This window comes from Leptonychotes weddellii, chromosome 14 (assembly GCF_054177405.1).
Source record: "Leptonychotes weddellii isolate Sample4059 chromosome 14, ASM5417740v2, whole genome shotgun sequence".
NCBI classification, from domain to species: Eukaryota; Metazoa; Chordata; class Mammalia; order Carnivora; family Phocidae; genus Leptonychotes; species Leptonychotes weddellii.
The window spans coordinates 51,087,129-51,104,305 of NC_138382.1; the positions used below are offsets into that span (position 1 = coordinate 51,087,129).

Below are 17,177 nucleotides of genomic sequence, written 5' to 3' on the forward strand. Positions count from 1 at the left end.
ATGGAAAAAAGACAAATGGTGTTGGGAAAATTGGACAGCCACATGCAGAAGAATGAAACTGGACCATTTCTTTAGATCATACACAAAAATAGACTCAAAATGGATGAAAGACCTAAATGTGAGACAGGAGTCCATCAAAATCCTAAAGGAGAACACAGGCAGCAACCTCTTCGACCTCAGCCGCAGCAACTTCTTCCTAGAAACATCACCAAAGGCAAGGGAAGCAAGGGCAAAAATGAACTATTGGGACTTCATCAAGATAAAAAGCTTTTGCACAGCAAAGGAAACAGTCAACAAAACCAAAAGACAACCGACAGAATGGGAGAAGATATTTGCAAATGACATACCAGATAAAGGGCTAGTATCCAAAATCTATAAAGAACTTATCAAACTCAACACCCAAAGAACAAATAATCCAATCAAGAAATGTGCAGAAGACATGAGCAGACATTTCTGCAAAGAAGACATCCAAATGGCCTACAGGCACATGAAAAAGTGCTCAACATCACTCGGCATCAGGGAAATCCAAATCAAAACCTCAATGAGATACCACCTCACACCAGTCAGAATGGCTAAAATTAGTAAGTCAGGAAATGACAGATGTTGGCGAGGATGCAGAGAAGGGGGAACCCTCCTACACTGTTGATGGGAATGCAAGCTGGTGCGGCCACTCTGGAAAACAGTATGGAAGTTCTTCAAAAAGTTGAAAATAGAGCTACCATACGACCTAGCAATTGCACTACTCGGTGTTTACCCCAGATACAAATGTAGTGATCCAAAGGGGCACCTGCACCCCAATGTTTATATGAGCAATGTCCACAATAGCCAAACTATGGAAAGAGCCCAGATGTCCATCAACAGATGAATGGATTAAGAAGATGTGGTATATATATACAATAGAGTATTATGCAGCCATCAAAAAATGAAATTTTGGCATTTGCAATGACGTGGATGGAACTAGAGGGTATTATGCTAAGTGAAATAAGTCAATCAGAGAAAGTCAAGTATATGATCTCACTGATATGAGGAGTTTGAGAAACAAGAAAGAGGATCATAGTGGAAGGGAGGGAAAAATGAAACAAGACGAAATCAGAGAGAGAGACAAAGCATAAGAGAATCTTAATCTCAGGAAACAAACTGAAAGTTCCTGGAGGGGAGGGGGGTGGGAGGGATGGGGTGGCTGGGTGATGGACACTGGGGAGGGTATGGGCTATGGTGAGCGCTGTGAATTGTGTAAGACTGATGAATCACAGACCTGTACCCCTGAAACAATACATTATTTGTTAATAATAAAAAAAAAAACCTCCCAAAAAACAAGAGTCCAGGGCTAGATGGATAAAAAAAAAAAAAAAATCGATCTCAGAAAACATTTTCACACATGCATGAACATTTGTGTGCCGAGATGCTCACTACAGCACTGTTGGTGATAAAGTTGGGCAAAATTTTCGATATGGGAAGTATATATATGTTTATTATATACACTATGGCGGCATTCATACAATGAAATAACAGGTAGTGATTTAAAAGAAGGCAGTGTTCTGATACATGCTATAATATGGATGAACCATTAAGTCATGCTAAGTGAAATAAGCCATGATTTCCTTTTATGAAATATGTACAGTAGGCCAGTTCACAGAGACAGGAAGTAGATGAGAGGTTGCCAGGGGCTGGTGGGAAGGGAAGTGATTGCTTAGTAGTTACAGAGTTTATATTTGAGGTAGTGGGAAATTTTTGGAAACAGACAGTGGTTATGAGTGTACAACACTGTAAATGCAATTAGTCCCACTGAATCATACACTTAAAAATGGTTAAAATGGTAACTTTCGTTATGTATTATTTTACCACACACACACACACACACACACACACACACACACAGAACACAGTGGACCCATACGCCCCGGCATGGAAAACTCTCCAAGACATCACGTGAAAAAGGGCAAGCTACAGAATAATATATATATAGGATGATCCTATTTTTGTAAAAGATAACTAAACAAAAATTATATACGAATACAGGTATGCCGGCCTTCTGAAAGTTTGCGTTGGTCCACTTTGCTTTTAGAAAGACCTACATTAGTATGGCAATGTTTTTTGTTTTTTTTAAAAATTTATTTATTTGACAGAGAGAGACACAGCGAGAGAAGGAACACAAGCAGGGGGAATGGCAGAGGGAGAAGCAGGCTCCCTACTGAGCAGGGAGCCCGATGCGGGGCTCGATCCCAGGACCCTGGGACCATGACCTGAGCCGAAGGCAGACGCTTAATGACTGAGCCACCCAGGCGCCCCTAGTAATGGTTTTTGTCTTAAAAGCGAAAATCCTCTTCAGGTTTCCCTCAGTTAGAAAACGGGTATTAATGTAAGTCTTTTCTGGGCGCCTGGGTGGCTCAGTTGGTTAAGCGACTGCCTTCGGCTCAGGTCATGATCCTGGAGTCCCGGGATCAAGTCCCGCATCGGGCTCCCTGCTCGGCAGGGAGCCTGCTTCTCCCTCTGACCCTCCCCCCTCTCATGTGCTCTCTGTCTCTCTCATTCTCTCTGTCTCAAATAAATAAATTAAAAAAATCTTTAAAAAAAAAATAATGTAAGTCTTTTCTAAATGTGAAGTGGCTTAACTCAAATTTTAAAAAAGCAGGGAATGCTCTTTCCTTTATGCCCTTTCTACCTACAAAAGGTTTCACAGATCACTATTTTTTGATAGCGGGGGGAAACCTGTCTATGCATCTGTATGTTTGCAAGTGCATTTATTTTTTTAAAGATTTTTATTTGAGAGAGAGAGAGATAGGACATGAGAGAGAGAGCACAAGAAGTGGGGAGGGGTAGAGGGAGAAGCAGACTCCACTGAGCAGGGAGCCCGATGCGGGGCTCGATCCCAGGACCCTGAGATCATGACCTGAGCCGAAGGCAGACGCTGAACGACTGAGCCACCCAGGCGCCCCTCATATGTGGAATTTAAGAAACAAAGCAAACAAAGGAAAAAGAGAGAAATAAAAATACAGACTCCTAGCTACAGACGATAAATGTGGTTGCCAGAGGGGAGGTGGGTGGGGGGATGGGGGGATGGGTGAAATAGGTGATGGGGATTAATAGTGCTGTTACTGTGATGAGCACTAGGTGATGTGTGGGATTATTGAAGCACTGTATTGTACACCTGAGACTATAACGCACATTCATTATACTGGAATTTAAAAAAAAAATCATTCTTCAAGCAGACCACTATTCACATTTTGAGGGTGTTTTTTGTCTGTACAGGTATATGCTTTTCTATAGTTTGAGACATATTCTCTATACAATTCCATACAACTCTAATACAGAGACATATCTATACAACTCTACTATCATCTCTATACAGTTCTAATATACAAATGTTCCCACTTTGGAGGTAAGGCCTGGTGGTTCATTTCCTTGTGTGATTTGTCGTTTGTATCCTCCTCTTGTCTTCAGCAGGTGTTTTCCGTGGCATCCTGTATGCCTAGGGTTGTGAGAGCACAGCTTGAGAGCCCTGTGGCTGGAGCTCCTGCAGGGCACTCTGTCAGTTTCAGTAGTTCCAGACCTGTTGTATATGAATTTTTCAGTTTTTGCTTTTTTAAGATTTTATTTATTTATTTGAGAGAGAGAGTGCACAAACAGGGGAAGCGGCAGGCAGAGGGAGAAGCAGGCTCCCCCCTGAGCAGGGGGCCTGATGTGGGGCTTGATCCTGGGACTCCAGGATCATGACCTGAGCCGAAGGCAGACGCTTAACTGACTGAGCCACCCAGGCGCCCCTGAATTTTTCAATTTTGAGGGTCCATGAACTCAGACTTGCATTCTTCTCAGTACAGTCCTGTTGTTTGGTTTATTTGTTTTGCTGGTGACTCTCTTTTTGCCCATGACCCTAGGTGGCTGACAAGATTCCTTGCCCCTGGGGCGGCTGGGTGGCTCAGTCAGTTAAGCGTCTGCCTTCGGCTCAGGTCATGATCCCAGGGTCCTGGGATCGAGCCCCACATAGGGCTCTCTGCTCAGTGGGAAGCTTGCTTCTCCCCCCCGCCGCCGCTACCCCTGCTTGTGCTCTCTCCCTCTCTCTCTCTGTCAAATGAATAAATAAAATCTTAAAAACAACTAAAAAGATGCCTTGCCCCTTTCCCAGGCCAGTGGGTGGCGTTTTTCCCGTGCCTGGCTCATGGATGACGCGGTGCTCTGTGCTCCTGGCTTGGTGCAAGTGGCAGGTACCCAGAGCCCCCTCCGAGACAGCCGGGCCCCCAGTGTGTGGAGTGGCTGTCATACACTCCACCCTGCCTTGGTTACTCAGCTCAGCTTCTGCACGGCCCTGCCAGCAAGTACCCTCTTTGTTTTGGGCAACTAAGGATTTCTGCTTTTCGGCCTTTGTGGGTTTGCTTTTTGTTTTTGAGCTTAGTCATATAATTTAAAGTTTTGCCCATTGTGTATCAGCATTTCTGTGTGTTTGAATGAGCAAGGGGGATTCCCCGCGTCAGCTCCTTCTCCCCTTATCGACCAGAACTCTATGTCACTTCATATATGGAGGCTTTGTTGTGGCTTAAGGTCATAATACCTCCCTGTGTCATGGAAAGTTCTTTATCAGTGTCAGTGTTAGAGACTGTATATTCCATTATACGGCTCTACCATAATTAAGCCATTTTCCTAATGTTGAACATTTCGATCATTTCCAGTTTCTCACTAGCATAGAGTAACACCGCAGCGAACATGTTTTGTTTATTCCCTTTGGACACACCCCTGTGTGGGCTCTGTGGGCACAAACATTTAGGACTGTCATGCGCTCTGCCGAACTTTGACCCGTGTACTTTGTAGCAGAGAAGTCAGGGACAGCTGTGCTGCTCCATGCTCGCCTGCGGAGAGGCGGCGCCGGGGAAAAAGGCCATGCGCCTGGAAATTAATCCATGAAACACCTCTGTAAGCAAACGAAAGCCAATAAACTCGTGGTCCAAAGTCCGCTGTCACTTCTCTCTAGTTCCTCCTCCCATTGACCAGACGCAGCCTGAAGGAGGAGCCTGGAAATTCATGTGCAGGAGTCAGCCCCTCTCCCTGCCGAGCAGGGCTGGGGGAAGGGCAGGAAATGGACCTGAGGCACCGAGGCCTAGCCTGGCACCCTGGGGAGGGAAACCAACAGCCTCCGTTCCTGGCTCTGTGCCTTTCCCTGGGACCCACCAGAGCTGTAGGGACTGAACCACAGCATAGGGTCAGGGGGCCCGTGATGGGACAGACGGCAGCCTTTGCCACGGTGGGAATGGGAAGATGAGGACTCGGCCGGGCCATGCTGCTGTTGACGCTGACGGTGCCACCCATCTCTACCGCCCCCACCGGGCAAGGCCACGGCCACCTGCCCGAGTCGCCAGGACATCATAGCTAACAGGGACAGGGCAGGGTTGGGGAGCAGTGGGATGCCCCTGAGAGGCGCCCATAGAAGCGTTGTCCAGAGTCGTACTGAGATATCAGCAAAACCGCTCTTTCCATTCTCGTGGGCTCCTCACCCCCAACAGGACCCGGACAGGCCTCCGGCGCCCTGGGCCCAGATGGAGTCGCAGCAGCCGGCACTCCAGGTACAGAATCCCCCACTCACCCATGAGTGGACTTCGTCGCTGCCCAAGTTCCTTCTGTCCCCAGTCCCTAACCTTTTCAACTAGACTATTCAGGCCCTCACCTGGCCCCGGCCCACTCCAGTGTGGGATCCATTTTCACTTTGAATCAATGTGGCCCAAACCACTAGACAGCATACTTCCTTGTTTCATTGCCAGAATTCCCTCCCTTCCTCCCATTCTCTCTCTCTCTCTCGTTCTTTTTAACTATTTGCATGATCAGCCTTAAGCTTACACCTTAAGTCTTCTTGTGGATGTTTCCAAACAGTTATTCCTGGACTGAGAGTTATAACAATGTGTTGTGTCATTAAGCTGATTTTGTGCATTATTCTTTACGAAGTGGAGCTGTGGAAACTGGCCAGGAGATTATTTGCTCTCTTGGTTTCTAGAAAGGTGCTCCAGGGTGCCTGGGTGGCTCAGTTGGTTAAGCGACTGCCTTCGGCTCAGGTCATGATCCTGGAGTCCTGGGATCGAGTCCCATGTCGGGCTCTCTGCTCGGCAGGGAGTCTGCTTCTCTCTCTGAACCTCCCACCTCTCATGCTCTCTATCTCATTATCTCTCTCAAATAAAAAAAAAAAAAAAAATCTTTAGAAAGGTGCTCCATTGACATACATTGCCTCCAAAATGTGTCTACAAATCAAGAGTTTGGCACACGTTTTCTTTCCTTCATTGGGTCGTTCAGTAGAGATATATCTGTGTCTATGTTCCCTGACCCCTAGAAACCATGTTATCAAGGTAGACTAATTCCCAGGCTAGCCCAAAGCCAATTTAACCGATATTACATGTGGCTGGTATCAGCTAGCCTCAGAACCTAACCACTGTATAGGAAACAGACTTGGGGAACTCCACAGATCATGCCAAACCACATATATAGTTCCTGCCCCACTAAAAAGAGAACATGACCTCATGGGGAGCCTGTCCACCAGGTACCAGGGGCCGTTCTGTTGTGTGGGCTGATGTTTGGGCTGAGGAGAGAGGCTGACCTCTGTTTTGCTTTTATTTATTTTTTTAATGATTTTCTGTTTTATTTTTAAATCGCACTAGTAGTACATGAACACGTTCATTTTTGTTTTTAAAGTTCACAAGAGTATATTAGAATACAGTATAGAACTATAGAAAATGCAAAATGGGAGTACCTCTTCACCATCCCCCCAGTCAGGTTTTCCCAAACATGACCAGAACTAACAGACATTTAAATGCACTTGCAAGGGCCCCTGCGTGGCTCAGTCGTTAAGCGTCTGCCTTCGGCTCGGGTCATGATCCAGGGTCCTGGGATCGAGCCCCGCATCGGGCTCCCTGCTCTTCGGGAAGCCTGCTTCTCCCTCTCCCACTCCCCCTGCTTGTGTTCCTGCTCTCACTGTCTCTCGCTCTGTCAAATAAATAAATAAAATCTTTAAAAAAAAAAAAAATCAATTCAAAATCCCAGCAGGTTTCCTTTAATTAACTAGATGATTCAGGGGCGCCTGGGTGGCTCAGTCGTTAAGCGTCTGCCTTCGGCTCAGGGTCACGATCCCGGGGTCCTGGGATCAAGCCCCGCATCGGGCTCCCTGCTCTGCAGGAAGCCTGCTTCTCCCTCTCCCACTCCCCCTGCTTGTGTTCCTGCTCTCACTGTCTCTCGCTCTGTCAAATAAATAAATAAAATCTTAAAAAAAAAAAAAAATCCACAAGTGAAATCATATAGTATTTGTTTTTCTCTGATTGACTTATTTCACTTAGCATAATACCCTCTAGATCCAGCCATGCCGTTGCAAAAGCAAGATTTCATTGTTTTTTATGGCTCAATAATATTCCTTCTATATATACTACATCTTCTTTATCCATTCATCAGTTGATGGACACTTGGGTTGCTTCCATATCTTGCTGTTGTAAATAATGCTGTAATAAACACAGAGGCGCATATATCTTTTTGAATTAGTATTTTCATATTCTTTGGGTAAACATCCAGTAGTGGAATTACTGGATCATATGGTAATTCTATTTTTAATTTTTTTTTTTAAGATTTATTTATTTTTTTGACAGAGAGCACAAGTAGGCAGAGAGGCAGGCAGAGGGAGAGGGAGAAGCAGGCTTCATGCTGAGCAGGGAGCCCGACGCAGGGCTTGATCCCAGGACCCTAGGATCATGACCTGAGCCAAAGGCAGACGCTTAACCGACTGAGCCACCCAGGCACCCCTCTATTTTTAATTTTTTGAGGAGCCTCCGTACTGTCTCCCACAGCGGCTACACCAGTTTGTTCCTTTTCCTCCACATCCTCACCAACACTTAATGTTTCTTGTGTCTTTTTTTTTTTTTTTTTAGATTTTATTTATTTATTTGAGAGAAAGAGAGAGCACAAGCAGGGGGAGCAGCAGAAGGAGAGGGAGAAGCAGGTCCCCCACTGAGTGGGGAGCCCGATGCGGGGCTCGATCCCAGGACCCTGGGATCATGACCTGAGCTGAAGGCAGACGCTTAACCGACTGAGCCACCCAGGTGCCCCTTTCTTGTGTTTTTGATTTAAGCCATTCTGACGGGTGTGAGATGGTATCTCATTGTAGGTTTTCTTTTTCTTTTTTTTTTTTTTAAGTAGGCTCCACAGTCAAAGTGGGCCTCGAACTCATGACCCTGAGATTAAGAGTTGGATGCTCTACCGACTGAGCACCCAGGTGCCCCTCCTTACGGTTTTAATTTGCATTTTCGTGATGGGTAAAGTGATGCTGAGCATCTTTTCATACGTCTGTTGATCATGTGGATGTCTTCTATGGAGAAATGCCCGTTTATGTCTTCTGCCCACCTTTTAAAAAAAGATTTATTTATTTATTTGGGAGAGAGAGAGAGCATGCGTGCATACAGGACCGTGGGGAGGGACAGAAGGAGAGAATCTTCAAGCAGACTCCCTGCTGAGTGCAGAGCCTGATGCAGGGCTTCATCTCATGACTTGAGATCATGACCTGAGCGGAAACCAAGAGTTGGATGCTTAACCAACTGTGCCACCCAGGCACCCCTGTCTTCTGCCCACTTTTATTTGGATTTTTTGTTTTTTGGGGGGGTTGAGTTGTATAAGTTATGTATTTGTATGGAACCACAAAAGACCTCAAAGAGCCAACAGAATTTTGGAAAAGGAACAAAACTGGAGGTATCACAATCCCAGATTTCAAGATAATCTATGAAGCTGTAGTGATCAAGACAGTATGGTACTGGCACAAAAATAGACAAATAGATCAGTGGAACAGAACAGAGAGCCCAGAAATAAACCCACAACTATACGGTTAATTAATCTAAGACAAAGGAGGCAAGAATATGCATGCAATGGGAAAAAAACAGTCTCTTCAACAAATGGTGTTGGGAAAACTGGACAGCTTTGTGACAAAGAATGAAACTGGACCACTTTGTTACATCATACACAAAAGTAAATTCAAAATGGTTTAAAGACCTAAATGTTAAAGACTTGAAACCATAAAAATCCTAGAAGAGAGCACAAGCAGTAATTTCTCTTACATCGGCTGTAGCAACATTTTTCTAGATATGTCTCGTAAGGTGAAGGAAACAAAAGCAAAAATAATCTGTTGGGACTACATCAAAATAAAAAGCTTTTGCACAGCAAAGGAAACAATAAAATCAAAAGGCAACCTCCTGAATGGGAGAAGATATTTGCAAATGACATATCCGAGAAGGGGTATGGCTGAATTTTTAAATCTCTGTTTCTTGACCAGGAATGGAAACATAAATGCCCCCAAGAGCCAGGCTGGTAACAGTGAGGGAGGTGATCAGGTGGGGGCTGGGAGACCTGGAGACAGGTACCCTTCTTGTGGGGGTGTCCACTGCTCAGGTCTGACAGCTCCCATGTGGGAGTGCAGGCCTAGGACAGCCACATCTTCCTACTTTTCTATATTTAAATTTTTCTACAGATCAACCAACCAACCAACCAATCAGTCCCAGCTTTAAAATGCTGACCACTAATTTCATTCTTCTTAGTACCTTCTGAGGGTCACTGAACTGTAAGTCTAATAAACCGTGTGCAGGATTTGTATGCTGAAAACTTCAAAATGCTGACGGAAGAAAACAAAAATCTAAATAAATGAAGAGATATGCATTCACGGATGGGAAGATAACATTGTAAAGATGTCACCTCTTACATGCTGAATACAATCCTTCCCAAATCCCAACAAAGTAGTAGAGCTTATAGACAAGATCCTTCTAAGATTTAAATGGAAAGGCAAAGGAACCAGAACAGCTAAAAGGATTTTGAAAATGAATATAGTGGGAGGCATCAGTTATTTCAGGGCTTATTCTCACCTCTAACAATCAAGACCATGTGATAATGGTAGAGGGAGAGACTCATAGATCGATGCAACAGAATAGAGAACCCAGAAATAGCCCCACCCAAGTACAGCCAACTGATTTTCAACAAAAGCAATTCAATGGAGAAAACATAGTCTTTCAACAAAAGGTGTTGGAGCAACTGGATATCCATGAGGAGGAAAAAAAAAAACTTGAGCTAAATCTCACACCTTGTACAAAAAAGTAACTCAACAAGAATCATGGACTTCAATGTAAAATGTAAAATTATAAAACTTTTAGAAAAAAAAAAAGGAAATCTTTGGGATCTAGGGCTAGGCAAAGAGCTCTTAGTCATGACACCGAGGGCACAATCCATAAAAGAAAAAAAAATGGATAAACTGGACTTCTTTGAAATTAAAAACTTTCACTCTGCAAAAGCCCCTGTGAAGACAATGAAATGTCAAACCCCAGACTGGGAGAAAATATTCGTAAGCCACATACCTGACAAAGGACTCCTATCTAGCATAGACAGACAACTCTCCAAACGCAGCAGTAAAAAAAACAAACAACCAGACAAACCAATCTGGAAGTGGTAAAAAGACATGAAGAGGAGACCTCTCACCAAAAAGGACAGACATGCGGCCAATAAGCACACGGAAAGGTGTTCAGCATCACCAGCCGCTGGGGAAATGCAAATGAGGACCACTGCACACCTGCCAGGACGGCTAAAATACAAACCTGTGCGAATACTGCATGTGGGCCAGCAAGAGCGGAAACTGGATCTCTCATCGCTGCTGGTGGGAACGTAAGATGACACAGCCGCTCTGCACAATGTTTTGGCAGCTTCTTAAAAAGCTAACCATACAAGCTCCATAGGACCCTGAACCAGCACTCGGCATTTATCCTAGAGAAATGAAAACTACATCCAGGGGCGCCTGGGTGGCTCAGTCATTAAGCGTCTGCCTTTGGCTCAGGTCATGATCCCGGGATCCTGGGATCGAGCCCGGCATTGGGCTCCCTGCTCAGCGGGAAGCCTGCTTCTCCCTCTCCCACTCCCCCTGCTTGTGTTCCCTCTCTCGCTGTGTCTCTCTCTCTCTGTCAAATAAATAAATAAAATCTTAAAAAAAAAAAAACAAACTACGTCCACACAAAAACCTGTACACAGCTGCTCAAAGCAACTTTGTGATAGCCCCAAACCGGAAACAACTAAAATGTCCGAACATAGATGAAAGGTTCAAATTAAAAAAAAAAAAAAAAAGCGGCATGTGAGTACTACTGGATGGCTGGGATATTATTCAGCAATACGAAGGAATGAACTACCGATAGACAAAACAACTTGGATGGATCTCGAGGGCATTATGTTGAGTGAAAAATATCTCAAAGGTCATACACCATATGATTCCATTTTTATGACATTCTTAAATGCCGTAATTATAGAGATAGAGAACGGATTAGTGATTGCCTGGGGTTAGAGACTGTTGGGGGGGAGGAGGCAGGGATGACTACAAAGGTGTTGCCTGAGGTACATCTTGGTGGTGATGGAATCGTTCTGTATTTTGGTTGCTATTACCCGAATCTACCAGTATGAGAAATTGACATAGAACTATATACACACCCCATCAATGCTGGTTTTGATGTCGCAGTGGAGTTAGGGAAGATCTAACCCTTGGGGCAAGCTAGGGGAAAGGTACACTTCTCTGTTCTACCCTTGCAACATCCTGTGAATCCGTAATTATTTCAATATAAAAGTTTAAAAGTTGGGGAAAAGGTTCAAAGAAAGAAAATACCATTTCTTAGATGAAGCTGAAATGTACCCCCTTAGGCTCTGCACACGGGTCCTAATTCTTTCCTTGAGGGCCCCCAAACCATATCTGCCGAGAGATTTGCAGACAGTGACTCCATACCAGGATTCTGTTCTTCCGGCTGAGCGGCCCAAAGCACCTCCCCCATCCCTTCCTGAATCTTTTCAAATAGATGTATTTGCCTGAGCCCCCGAGAAATGTTCTTGGCAACATGAAGGACACTATTAATAACGCAGCTGGGGCCACAGGTGTAAACCACAACTGTCCCCAGCACGCTGGGGCATGGAGCCACAGACCATGCATGCTGGGCCAACAGGGGGCCAACCCCGTGGCCTGGCTTGGGCATCGGCATCTCCACTCTGCTGCAGGCCTGGCCTCAGGACGTCCTGGGTCCCAGCTACTCCCACGGCCAGAGCCAGTCTCTCTGCCTGACTGTGGGGGTCGGTCCAGGGTTCACAGAGCCCTCAGGGCGAGAGGCGCTGGGAGGGCATCCCACTCCAGGCCCCATTTCGAGGATGGGGCAGCCGAGACTGAGAGGGCAAGGGACCAACTCAGTTCGCATAAAAGGACCAAAAGACCCAGAACAACTTTTTTAGAGTCAAATGGCAGCTCAAATGGTAACATCAGTCCCAACTTCCCATTTCAAGCCCACAACAGAATCCATTTAAATAAACAGTGCTATGAAAGGAGAAGCCTGAAGAAAGGACTTCCTTATGGAAATATATTTATACCCTATTTATGTTCTTTCAACAAAGCAGTGACACCCAAAGAGCTATTTGCACCTTCTTTACGCTGCATTTTGCTTTGTTTAAGGTGACTTGGGGTGCAAGGGATGGACGACTAGTCCCTCTAAGAGAATGGCCTTGGTGGTGGCGGCAGGAAAGACTGTTCCTCCATTTTGTGAGGCACTGTGGGGCAAGACTAGGGCGCTGGGCAGAGGTAGATCCACACGAAGCTAACAACACAGAAGCTTCAGGCTCCTCTCTGGCCCGGCCCCTTCATGGTCTTACACCTGATTTTGTGTTCTTTTTCTTCAAAAGAACCTCCCTAAATTCTGGAAGTCCCAAACCCCACCAAACCGGATCTGCCCCTTTGAGGTTTTTATTTCCCCTTGGCTCCACACTGAGGAGAGCCTTGTGTCCGAGAGGAAGTGTGGACATCTCAACTAGAATAAGGAAGAAATGTCCACTTGCCTTGAGCTTCTCAGCAGCGTCTTCTATTTGGGTTATGTTGCCAACTTGCTGGTGCTTCTTGGCTTCCAACTGCTTTAAACATTCTTGGATGAGTTTCTGTATGTGAAGGAGTTAGGAAAAATTAATACTGTGACTCTTGAGATAACAAGCCACCCTGGGGGTCATCTCCCACCCCTGTATTTTGCTTCAGTTGAGGTATCTGAGACTCAAAAGGTGAGATGACTGGGCCCAGAGTCACGGGGCAAACTGGAAGATGAGCTGGAACTAGGGTCCCTCTGATCCTCAGAGGCCCACGTCAGATATTCTTCAAACCTTGACGCCCCCTCCCTTTTTTCTAGAACAATCCTACTATGACCTGATTTTCTCAAATAGGACCTTAAGGCAAACAGCTTGGGGCAGGGGAAGAGCATTCACTTACAGAGTCAGTATTAACTGAGCACCTACTATGTGCCAGGCCCTGTCATAGGGGCTGCTCTCGTGGAACGTACATTCCAGGGAGCCTGTGGCCCTCTGGCCTGGACAGGGGTTCAGAAAACCTGCATGTGTAAGGTCTGTGGGGGTTCATGCTCCCATCTCTCTCCCACCTGAAATGGCTCCCTTCCATATCTCTGTTTTGTGACTGCTGTTTTTCCACAGGTGTGCTCTGCGACCCTCTTCCCCACAGGTCTGACCTCACCTCTATCTGGGCCTTCTTACGGCTGGCCTTACACTCAGCTGCGGGGCCCAGGTCTGGCTGCCCAGCCAACGGAAAGCTTTCTGAGGGCAGGCCTGCTCCATTCCTGGCTCCGCCCCCAGGGACCAGGGAGTGACCCAGAAGCATCTGCTCAATTGAACACAATGACCAAGGGCTGCCAGCTTCGAGTGGACAGCTGGAGGCACCCAGGAAGCTGTGAGGAGCACCAGCCCCAGAGTCACACGGGACCTCCTAGATCTGAGTCCTGGTTCCCCCTTCATGGGAACCGAGTGAGTGACTTCACCGCTCTAAACCTGTTTCCTCAGCTATAAACATGGAGCTAACCCCACGGCGTCACCACAGAGAATGAGAAGTACACAGAGCGCTGGGTGCAGTGCTTGGCAGGCACTAAATACTCGACAGAGTTCTTACTGTCATTGTAACATCCAACAAGCATTTGCTGCTGTGGGCAGCTGTATTCTAGGTAGTGGGTGGGGATGGGGACACAATGGTAACCGAAGTACAAGCCATAGCCTCAAATTCCAGGAGCACGTCCTCACCCCACTGTGATTTCTAAGCCTTCAAGTCTAGCTGCTGTCCATCACCCTTCCAGTCCCAGGATGCTTCTCCTGTCAATGCTACCTGGTAAAATCCTACTCAGCCTTCAAGGACAGTTCCAATGGCACTCCTCCAGGAAGTCTTCCTAGGCTCCCTCTTCCTATTTCACATTGTCTTCTCTCTGGCTTCCCAATTACAATACTTACCACACTGTATTGTCACCATCTGTTCTCACCCCACCAGCCAGTGAACTCCTCCAGATGAGGGAAGAATTGATCTATTCCTTAGCTCATGGCACAAGGTATGTGCTGAATGGATGTTTGATGAGCGGATGGAAGGATGATGGATAAACAGGTGAGTGGGTAGATGTGTGAACACAAAATGAGTTCATAGGTAGGTAGGTGGGTGGGTGGACCTGCCCTTGAGACACCCAAGCCCTATCTCTGGAAAGCAGCCATGTTAACTCTGGAGACAGCCTCTGAGGAGCTATTATTATTACAACCATTATATAGATAAGAAAAGGAAGACCTTGGAGGCAGAGGCAGGCCTGAAACCCAGGACTCCACCAACTGGACCAGCCCCCACAATGCCCATTTTCATCCTGGAGCTCCAAGGTTGTCATAATGTGAAGAGAAAGGTCATTAATCACAGAAGACTTCTAGGAGGAGGAAGGGGTAGAATCTACATCTGTCAGAGACAGGAGGGCCTGCCTATCCCAGGGAGGCAGACGGATTTGACCAGAGCCACAGAACAAGTTGTCCCCAAGGGCGGAACAAAAGTCTAGAGCCCCTGACCACTATTAGGATTCCGCACGGGTGAGGGCTCCAAGGTGAGAATGGGCCAGTGGGGGCAATCCAGCTGTGGAGTCCTGGACTGAAAGCCAGCCTCAGCTTCCAGAACCTTCCTTTTCTTATCAATAAAATGGCTGTCACAGCTCCCCACAGGCTGTTAAATGCGTGGAACCGGAACTGGCGGGGTGGGGGGGGGGAAGGGGGGGAGGGGGAAGGGGGGAGGGGAAGGGCGGAGTGGGTGGCTGGAGGCGGCTCCTAGGGCAAGCAATCAAGCACTCCCCAGCCCCCGCCTGTGAACTCCAGGAGAGAAAACCAGAGATGTCTGTGTGGCTTTTCATCTGCGTTAAAGAGCAGACCTGGGGCGCCTGGGTGGGTCAGTCGTTAAGCTCTGCCTTCGGCTCAGGTCATGGTCCCAGGGTCCTGGGATCGAGCCCCATATCGGGCTCCCTGCTCCGTGGGAAGCCTGCTTCTCCCTCTCCCACTCCCCCTGCTTGTGTTCCTGCTCTCACTCTCTCTCTGTCAAATAAATAAATAAAATCTTTAAAACAAAAGGGGGGGCAGACCTTCTTCCAACCCAAGGGCAGTGTGGTGGACCCGCCGTGGTGGACGAGGTCAAGGACATGTGCGTATCAGCCGGGGCTCCCAAGTTCTCACTCCCAAACCCACCTCCTCTGAGGCTTAACTGCCCGTTCGCAACAACCCTCCGGCTCCAGGCCTAACCAGGACCCGGCCGCCAGCCCGGCACGCCCCTCCCCGCCCGTTGCGCCCCCCGCGCGCCGCCCGCGTCCCCACCTGCACGTGCACCGCCTCCTCCAGCGCCAGGCCGACCGGGTGGCCGCGGTGCGCGCCCAGCACCGGACAGAGCGCGCACACGCAGCGGCGGCAGCGGCGACAGAAGAGCTCGGCCACGCGGTCGCCGTGCTCCGGGCAGCGCCAGCCGCTCGCGTCCTCGCGCTCCGCGGGGCCCGGCTCCCCAGGTGTCCCGCTCTGCGCCCCTGCGCCCGCCATTCAGCCTTCGGCTTCGGGCGGCCGCGGTGCGGGGGAGGGGCTCCCGCGGAGAATCGAAAGCTGGGCGGTGGGGCGGGGCGGCCCCGGGCCGGCCCAGCTCCCGCAGGCAGGATGGCTGCGCGTGCCCGGCCGGCAATAGCGGCCGTCTCGGCCCCATGTTGCCCCGCGGGCTGCGCGCCCGCCGCGTCTGACCCGGCAGCTTCCGCGGCGCGGAGGGCCAGGCCCCGCCTAGCGGCTCGGAGGTGGCGGCAGCCGGAGTGGGGCTCGCTCCCGGAGGGCTGGCTTAAAGGAGGGGGGCTTCCCCGCGCAGTCTTGCGAGTCCCGTCACTCTCGGAGAACTGCAGCCCTGTTGGCTGTGGCCTCCCCCGGTGGTGTGCGTTACCGACACCTTTCACTTCCCCTTGATTCTCTCTGCCCTTTCCCCAGGAGAAATCACCATTCCCGCAACTGTCGGAATCACTCTGGAAACTCTGATTGCCCCGGGCTGTCTCCGCGTCCACCAAATGTAAATTGGTACAGCCAACATGAAAAGCACTATGGAGTTTCCTCAAAAAATGAAAAATGGAATGGAACTACCCCATGATCAGCAGTCTCCCTTCTGGGTATATATGAGAAGATTATGAAGTCAGTATCTGCAAGAGATATCTGCACTCCTGGGTGCATTGCAGCATTATTCACAATAGCCAAGACGTGGAAACAACCAGTGTCCTTCCAGGAATTAATGGATAAAGATGTGCCGTGTGTATATACGGTGAAATGTTATTCAGACCTAAAAAAGGAAATCCTGCCATTTGCCACATGGATGAGCTTGGAAGACTTTATGCTCAGTGAAATAAGCCAGGCAGAGAAAAACAAATACTGTTGAGTTTCACTTATATGTGGAATCTAAAGAAACAAAAACAAAAACAGTTGAACTCCTAGCAACAGAGTGGAATGTGGTTGCCCAGGGCTTTGGGGGTGGGGTAAAGGGTACAAACTTTTAGTTGTAAGATGCCTTAGTTCTGGGGATCTAAGGTACAGCCTGGTGCCTATAGTTAATAATACTGGACTGTATACTTGAAATTTTCTTCGTGTAGATCTCAAGTGTTCTCACCACACACTATGTGAGATAATAGATGTGTTAATTAACTTGATGGTGGTCATCATTTTAGAAGGTATACATATATTAAATCATCACATTGTATATCTTTAAAAGTCATGTACCATCTAAATATATACAACTTTTGTCAATCGTTACCTCAATAAAGTTGGAAAAAAAAAATTCTCAGTTCCTATCCTTGGCTCTTGAATACCTTTGATCCCTGCCC

General features: G+C 47.6%; 1 protein-coding gene across 1 annotated transcript in view; it reads right to left on the minus strand.

Moving 5' to 3' along the window:
- Positions 1-16,047, minus strand: part of TRIM14 (tripartite motif containing 14) — a 30,580-nt gene extending 14,533 nt beyond the window's left edge. Inside the window, exons 1-2 of the mRNA XM_006742918.3 lie at positions 15,655-16,047; positions 12,841-12,936 (exon numbers count right to left, since the gene is read on the minus strand). Coding sequence (XP_006742981.2) covers positions 12,841-12,936; positions 15,655-15,870 — 312 coding nt within the window. The 5' untranslated portion in view covers positions 15,871-16,047. The remainder of the gene's footprint in view (positions 1-12,840; positions 12,937-15,654) is intronic.
- Positions 16,048-17,177: the final 1,130 nt, after the last annotated feature.